Source organism: Castor canadensis, chromosome 5 (assembly GCF_047511655.1).
Source record: "Castor canadensis chromosome 5, mCasCan1.hap1v2, whole genome shotgun sequence".
Taxonomy (NCBI): domain Eukaryota; kingdom Metazoa; phylum Chordata; class Mammalia; order Rodentia; family Castoridae; genus Castor; species Castor canadensis.
Window position 1 is genome coordinate 56,532,854 of NC_133390.1, and position 8,893 is coordinate 56,541,746.

General features: G+C 35.9%; 1 protein-coding gene across 14 annotated transcripts in view; it reads left to right on the forward strand.

Moving 5' to 3' along the window:
* Nucleotides 1-6,420, forward strand: part of Bbx (BBX high mobility group box domain containing) — a 247,211-nt gene extending 240,791 nt beyond the window's left edge. For all 14 annotated transcript variants that reach the window (XM_020182314.2, XM_020182315.2, XM_020182313.2 and 11 more), the window contains one exon: nt 1,143-6,420. In XM_020182314.2, coding sequence (XP_020037903.1) covers nt 1,143-1,230 — 88 coding nt within the window. In that variant the 3' untranslated portion in view covers nt 1,231-6,420. The remainder of the gene's footprint in view (nt 1-1,142) is intronic.
* Nucleotides 6,421-8,893: the final 2,473 nt, after the last annotated feature.

An 8,893-nucleotide genomic window follows, 5' to 3' on the forward strand; every position in this document is an offset into this window, starting at 1 on the left:
TTTTGCTCCACAGACCAGGGAACACAGCAGTAAGTGGGTTGACAGACCTGTTGGCAAGCATCAGGGAGGTGCCTAGTTCTGTCTTAGAATAAGAAGCTCTGTAGAAACTGCCAAGAATTATAAACAGTTTTCTCTTAACCCTGAAGTAAATTGTATATCTTACTGCTAATTACACAGAAGCCAAATGAAAACATCAGCTCTATTGATCATAGTCCAGTCCCAGTAATGTAAATTCTAGCCCTGTCTGGAGTTCTCCCTCCATGTGTATTGATTTTGGCTCAAGTTGGCTGGATTTTCTTGTGATCTAAGATCCAGAGTCAGTACTTGTTTTCGTCTATATATATACTCTCTCTCTGTGTACCTTCTAGAGTTTCTTTATATAAGAGGTATACATTGTTCCTTCATTCATTGTTTACTTTTCCTTCCTTTTTTAGAGTCAGAGTCCATCTTTGTCTTTGGGAGTCATTGCTTTTATTGACCTTAAGTTTTAAATTGAGCATATTACTATGTTTCTTAAGAAATGAGCCCTTCCTGCTTGGAAGTGAGGGGGTGGGGGCGTGAGGGAGGGGGTAGGGGGAAAAGGAGGGGGCAGGGGGAAGGAGGGAGTAATGACCCAATCATTGTATGCACATATGAATAAAGGAAATTTTAAAAAATTTTTAAAATAAAAAGAAATGAGCCTGGGACTCACCATATTTATAGTGTTTTTACTTTAGGAAAAGTAAAGAAGGGAACATGTCATTTTTAATATCAGTGCATCAAGAGGAAGATTATTATCTCAGAATCTCAGTCCTTGACTGAAAGTATTCCACTTCTTAAGGAGTTACTCCAAATCCATGGGTACTTCAGGTTTTATCTCTACAAAATGGAAGGGGTTAGCTGTTTCAAGCCAGAGGGCACCTTGTTGTGTTAGTATGAGGAAAATTTGAGATAAGCAATCATAGGGAGGAAGAGAGAAAAAAAACGAAGATAGCAAAAAAACAAATCCTAAAAACCAGGTTTCATTAAATAACATAAGTAGCAAGTCAGCAGTAGCTATTAAACAAGATATTAAAAAGCTTTTGCTTTCCATATTTACTCATTGTCCTCTCATATCTCTGATAACATACCCTGAAAATGATTTTTTCCTTCTTGTTTTACAGAGGTCAGAGGTCAACACCGCTCACCCATGATGGACAGCCAAAAGAAATGCCACAAGCTCCTGTACTTATTTCTTGCGCTGACCAGTGAAGCGCTCTTTAAATTGTAAAACATTGTGCTTTACCTACTACCCTAGCCTTGTCTTTACCAAGGGATGCTAGTAAGTCCATGTGGTGGAAAATACAGACTGCAAACAAGTGCTTGTTGCCCTATATGGCCCAGATTCACTTGAAGCAGAAGTTAGCATCCTGGGCCAGTTTGTTCTTTTGGAACCCAGAATCTTTGAGGGTAATGTTACCTGTCTTGATACTGAGCAGAAACAATGATCCCGGAGCTCTGCTTTCCATTGAAGGCTTTTGACAGTAATAGGTGGTAACTTGGTAAAAGGCTGCCTTTACTGTAGCTCATCCAGCATCTCTTTTCCACAAGAGAGTGTGAAACTAGTTTCATATATTACCTAGTTATTCTTTCAAAACAAAACAAAACAAAAAAAAAAACTGACGCACTGCACTAATTATTATTAGATATTCTTAGTCTTTTTTGTACATGGAGATTTAAGTTCTAAGATGGTTTATATAATAGGTTATACCTACATTTATATTGTAGAATAAATATTAAAAAAAAAAAAAGCCTGTTCCAGAGACTCCCAAGCAGCATGGGCAGGCAAACGTACCATTGTTAGCGGTGTATGCTCGGCCTCGTGGTCCATATATTCTGCACTTTTATATTTGCCACCAGAGTGGTAGTTTGTTGGCAGAGAGAGAGAGAGAGAGAGAATATGAATGAGAATGAATGAATTACAGTTCTTACAATCTGAATTTTTTCTTAGCTTTGAGTGACCAAGAAGAATTTGCTTGGGGCAAATTGTGGCAAATATTTTCCCAGACCGGGGAAGATTTCTTCAGATTACAGATTACTGATGTTTTCATGCCTTGAGGATTCTTTTATTTTTACATAGAGGTCTAAGTGACCAATGGATCGTTCATACAAACAAACAAAAAAAGACAAAAATATTATTCAGAAGTGACCTTAGTATTACTTCACTATTCTAAACACATTGAAGATACTCACTTTATGTAGACTTGGAGCTACAGACCTTTTACATCCATCACAGACAGACTGGACGGGTTGCAATTGCTATGCACAGCCTAAATGGCACTGCATGTTTTTAGAGCCATTTCAAGTTTGTGTTGTTTAGGAGGTATTGAGTAAATGATTAGGAAGGTATGCCTGAGGTGGGCCTCTCAGTCATAGATCCACCTGCAAGTTTCTGTTTCCTTTTTTATGTTTTGTTGCTTTTAAACATAATATGCCAAGTGGATTAACTGGCTTAGAACATTCAACATATTGACTTAACCACCTAACGTTCACAGTGTCTTGTTTCCTAGCAACAGATGCAAAGTGATAAATCAAAACTAGTCTGAGGCTACAGATTTTACAGGGTATTTGTTCCATAGCACAAAGTATTTCCCCACTCTTGCATTGCAGCACAAACTACCAAATTTTAATTATTGGATTCCAGCAATAATTTTTAATGGTTTTCAAACTGGCAGAGTTTTGGTAGTGCTAGTTCAAGTTTGAATTAGATCTCTTAAGTGGTGACAGTTTACATGGTTTTATCTAGCTTTCTTATTTATACTTGACTGAATTGTAATGATTTTTTTCTAATTGTAATTTGACCTAATAGCCATATAAAAAGTGACTCTATTAATACCAACTAGGTTTAGCTTCTCATGGTTGTAGCTTTTCCTTCAGTTTTGGTGCTGGAAAATATGTACAACATTCTAACAGGATTGAAAAAAGACAATACAGGGCTTGGTCTTTTTTTTTTTTTTCAAAGCAGGTAAACATGGCAGCACAACATTGGAATGGTGTCCTCAAAAATACATATTCATTGTGGGGATGGAGGAAGTAGGATTTAGTATAAGGTTAATTGGTGGTTAGACTTAACCCCATTCACATAGAAATAAATCAAGTGAACAGCCCCCAATTTTAGCATACTATTTTAACTGTGATGCTGTTTTATTAATATTTCTAAATTTCCAAACAAAAAGTGGATGTTTGAAAATTCCTGGGTCCTGATATTGGTGGCTGTTGGGTTTTGGACCACTTGCTAGCAGTGATTTAAAAATTACAATTAGCTAAAATCCAAAAAAAAATAATAAAAATAAAAAACCAACAACAATTATATGGTGCAGAACATGCATCTTGACAATGGTACTAACTTGGTATTCTATAGAACACATTAGAATAGATCTATATTTGCCAGAGCACCCTCCTTCAGTCCTCCGATTATATTTCACTAGAGTTCCTTAAGAGACTGCTGTATATTCCTGGGACCTTTTTTTTAAAAAAGATGCAAAACAAAAGATTACTCTTTTCTATGTGATTAATATCTTACTTGATCTGCTTTTCCTAAACCTCAGTGGCTTTTCCCTTAGGCGGGGGGGGGGGGGGGTGGAAGGGTAACTTACTGGATATGACTGTTTTCAGATACTTTAAAACAAACCTTTTTGTAGAAATGCTTAATTTTTAAGCAGTTAGGCACTGAGAATAGCAGAAATCCTAAGCTTTATAGTTCTTTAGGCACTTGCCTTGATTCTCTAAGTAAAGTCTTGATTTCAGTAATAGGGCTTCTTATGCTCTGAATCTGCTGGAGAGGAGTGTTGGTGTTTTCAGGTAACAACATTTGTTAGCACAAATACTTCATATGTAGTGCCCCCATTATCATTTTTCATTTCACTTCTCATTCTTTTTTATTTTGGAAAATCACATTGTGTACTTTTAATCTGCCAGCAAACACCATCTACACTAACATTTCTCCCACAGCATCCTCAAGAAAAAAAGTTGTTGCACCTTATATATATGTCAAGCAAACCAAAATATTGATGCTCTTCTGCTTTGTTTTGTTCTAAATTGTTGTATCATATCTTTCTGAACCCATTCTGAATTTAGTTGAAAGTATTGATATTTATGCTTTTAACCTTAATTTCTGGATTCAAACCTGTATATAAATCTTTTGAAAAAAATTGTCCTAGCCCTTCTCTGCAATGCTGGAAGTGGAAGATTTCGTCTCAGTTAGAGACGTAGTATTGTTCCAGTTTTCTTTAGCCTTTTATTTATTTAGTTATTCTGGGTATTTCCTATGTAATTTTGAAGTATGTAAGAGTATATTATAGTAACTAAAACTGCAGCTTTAAGAAGCTGAGTGAAAGAAAAATACTGTAAGACCTCCTTGAAGTTTTTATTTGTTAGGTACTGTATATGAGACCAGGAAAAGGAAAAATGTCCCACAGCCACATTGAAAATACAGGTTCTTTTCCTAAAATTTGATTACCCTAGATTGTAGATCAAAAATTTTAATTAGTTCATTAAACCCCTTTCTGAAGGATAAATCTTAATGTTGTATTTCCTACAAATACTAGAAATTATTCTGTCAGATGTCCTAAAGCCATACTGAAATAATTCCCATGTTAACATTATTATTCTAGTTCCTGACATTACAATTAGTAAAGAAAAAAAATAGTAATGGAACACTATGAACAAAAGGAGCATCTGAACTGGTCTAGTGGTTTAGAATCTGACATGTTCAATCAATGTCATTCTCTTATTAAGTCAGATGCTATGCTAAGTCATATAAAAATTTGTTTTCACTCTGCAGTCTTTGGCTTGGTGTATGGAAGTGTTTGCACCTATGTAAAATTATAAACTGTTACAGAACAGGAGTTAGCTAAAAACTGAATGATAGGTTTTGTTTATAGGGTGGGATGGGGTGGGGTATACTAAATAGCTCTGTTCCAAGCTTGGCATTTGGCATTAATGTGAAGCAGTGGGACCATGCTGCCTGCTAAACTACTGTATGAGTAATAAGTGTTCTGAAGACCAGTAGCTGGAGGCTGGAGGACAGCACCCATACATCAAAGGAGAAGCACCACCGTGTCATCTCTGGAAAAAAGGAAGAAATTGGGGGAGGCCTGGAGTCATCGTTTGGAAAGGGAAAGTTGGGGTGTACGTGATGCTATTGAGGAGATTCAACTTTGATTGCACTGCTCCACAGAGCCCTCGTGTAAGGCCAATCCTAATGGGCTACCTCGGCTTTAAAAGTTATTTCAGTAAGTCCTATTTCAAAAGTTTTAGCTTTTTTTGCTTCTACCTTCAGTGCCACTATTTTCCACTGCAGTGTTTTGACTTCACAAACTGCCTTCTTCAGAGAGAACAATGTATTGCTGAAATGGTCAGTAGAAGCAAATGCTATTATTACACTTGACCTATAAAGTATTCAGAGTGACTGCAAGGTGGAAATAAAAATTTAGCTTTTCCCCACATAGGTGCTTGGTTTGCACCTTATATAAAGTGTACTAATTGCTAATTGATATTACTTTTGTTTATACAAGCATTCCCAAAGAAATTTGGACTTGTTTTGAGTTTGGGAATTTTTAAAAATTACCTTATATAGATTCACTAACAGCATATGTAGAATGAAAAAAAGCAGCAGTTGTTAGTTCATCAAACCAGATGTGTCTGGCAAAGCTTCAGGGTTTGGTAGACTGCCTTGCTTTAATTTGAAAGTGATTTGCTAAGTTCATTATACTCCATATTCAGTGATTTTGTCCTTTTCACTGGGGACATTATCCTCTTACATTTCAGAACAAAGAAGCAACAAAAGAGTGAATAATAAGACAGATACATTTGACTTCCTCATGCATCCCCATCTGTCTGTGCTACCTGTTCCTTCAAATATATAAATATACATTTTCTGAGAAAGAAAAGTTTCCTCTTCAGGCCAAATTTTATTTGTGATAGTATGATTTATACTAATAAATTGAGAGGAGGAACTTTATAATTAAGCATTCTATGGCCAGTGATTTTGTTTTGTTTTGTTTGTTTTCTTTTTTCTTGGCAGTCTGGTCAAAACTGATTGTGCCCTCATTGATTTTTATGCACAGGACTAATCCCTGCGAACATTACTACTCCTTCCAAAGATTTCCTGGTAGCTTGGGCCAGAATTGGTTATTGAATAACTAGGCTCTAATTAAATGCCTCCAAACCCTTCCACCCGCAACGCAAATCTTACCTCACAAGCTCTAACCTAAATCACAGAGACAAGCATGTTTCATGAATTGTTGCTGGTTTCTCTTTGCAGCCCCCTGGAAGGGGTGGGCACGTGTCCTATCACCTCACATTAGTGCCTCGGCTCTAAGAGCAGCAGAACCGAGGGTAGGGAAGGTTTGCAATCTAGAGCTTAGTAACTTGCTCAGCAACATTTTTTTTTTTCATTTTATTAGAACTAATCAAGTCTCTTGCTCTCAGGAATTTGTCAAAAAGAGAATAAAACCACCTGAGATTCCACATACCAGATTGTGAGCTTTTCTCCTAGGTTTGAATTGCTTACTTGTCATAAGTTAACCGTAGCTTCATTTGACCACCAGGTCTTAAGTCTGTTGACAGTTTCAGCGTGATCGAATTGCTCATTTTTTTGCTTTCAGAAATTGGCTTGGTTCTCTTTAGAGTTGGTGTAAACATGCCATGTAATAAATGATTTCCACTTAATGGTACAACAGAATTACCGCTTTCTTAGATGTATGTGTAGTAAGTCGATATACACATTTATATAATTTCTTTCTTCAAAATCTTATACCTAATTTGATATTTCTAAAAAATTGCACATGTAAATCATGTGTATAACATGCTAAAGTACTTTAACTGTGATCTTAAAACTGAATAAAATATTTAATAAAAAATTGAAATATTTTTAAGACATTATTAAATACATTTCTTTATGTTTACACTACCCCCATAGAGTATGTGCCTTCAATGTACTATATTCAAAACAGTAGGAAAAATAATAAAAGATACTTCAACTATTTCAGAAATCGATTAATGGTCTCCCCTTAAAACATATTTGCCTGAAATTCACCACTGTCTGGGGAGCATTGTTTGCTTTTCCCTATATGTACAGGGGAGCCCAACAAAAGAAAGAAACACTTCAGTCTTCCACTTGGGACAAGAGCCTTTGGGGTGCCTCCCTGGGAAAAAAATTGAATGTACCCTATTTCCTAAGGTATAACAAAACTGGATATGTAACCAACAGCACAAACTCAGACCTCAAATTTGCTGAATGGTATTCCTGAACCTTAGATAAGTCTTTTTTAAATCCTTTAGAAAGTACATACACATTGTAATTATTATGAAAGCAGGTTTTGTGTTCACACAGACTTGGCTCCAAGTTCTAGGCCAACCCATTTTGTCACTGAGTTTTTAACTCCCCTGAACCACCTAACTAAATGATGGTGGCAATAGTACCTCCTCATGCCTTTGCTGCAGGGATAAAGCTGTAGACATGGGGACATTTATTTTCTATTCCAGCTCTAAAGTTGGCATATTTCTTAAGTATGTTCAAAAGATACTGAGGCAAGGTAGTGCACTTCTGTAATTCCAGCACTCTGAGGCAGAAGGATCCAGTGTTGTAGGCCAGCCTGAGCTACATAGTGAGAGGCTATCTCAAAAAAAAAAAAAAGAAAACCTATGTATGACTTTCTCTTTAAAATAAACTTGAAAGGGCCTGGGGCTTTAGAGATAAGTTCTTTGAGGAGATTTGATAGTGTGGAAAACTCAGAAGAGCTCACATCAGTTAGCTCATGCTTTTATATGTAGTGCAATATAAAGTTTTTCTGTAAGATTAGCCTACCTAATGAATTATACAAGTTACTCAAACACACTTCCATTACTGAGAATAAATTTGTGGGTTAGGGTAAAAGGGTCATGGTGGTGGTCCATACTAAAGATAAAAATTCTATTAGGAAAATAGTGATAAAATGTAAGTATGGGTGCATACATGTTCCTATGTATAATATACAATTGTGTCTGTCCTTTTGAATAAAACATGAAATCTCTTGTAAGAAAACAGTAAGTGAACTACAGCCAAAATGACTGGTGTTATTCCATACATACTAAAAAGATTTCTATCAGAAAAAATAAACAATTTATCATAAATGGTCTGCATTTTCAGAATTGTAGAAAATTTCAAATATTTGCAAAAGTAAAGAGGTTAATATTTAAATACAGGTACCCATCACCTTCTAGCTTCAACAAGTACCAACATTTTGTGATTTTCTCTTTCATCTGTATCCTACCCATTTTCTCTACCTCACATCCTAATCCCAGGATATACGCATATCCTAGAAAGAGTTCATCTGAGACTGTTTCAGACAAAGACTTTGAAGGTGACTTTTTGGTGTGCACCTATTTGTTTTTGTATTGTATTCCAAAAGTATTTGCTATCCAAAGCAAAAGAAACCCATGAAGCCAGAAACAAGTGCTAGAGTAAAGGTCATTTGGAATTAGAAAAACTGCTCAGATAGGGTATCTGTATTTACCTTCTTGATCCACAGTTTCCAGAAAGACTTTTAACTTACTTGGTCAAAAAGAGCCCTTTTTAAAGATGTCTTTTTTTTTTTAATCTCTTTTCTATGATCTTTTCTCAAGACTTAATGATTTAAAAGACCCAAAGGCTACAACTTTTATAATTTGTGTGTCAGCAATATATCTTTACACCAGTCTCCACAACCCTGTTCTTACTGTATTCTCTTCTCTAGACTTACAAGACAAAAATCAGGAGGTGTAGAGACAAAATTCTAGATGAGCGCTAAAAGTCAGATTTTTTTTTAAATGTGAAATCCTAGATCAGAAGGCCAGAAATTAAAACATAAAGTGAAATCCCTTTCTTGAAAGAAAACACTAGTTTAGGACCCCA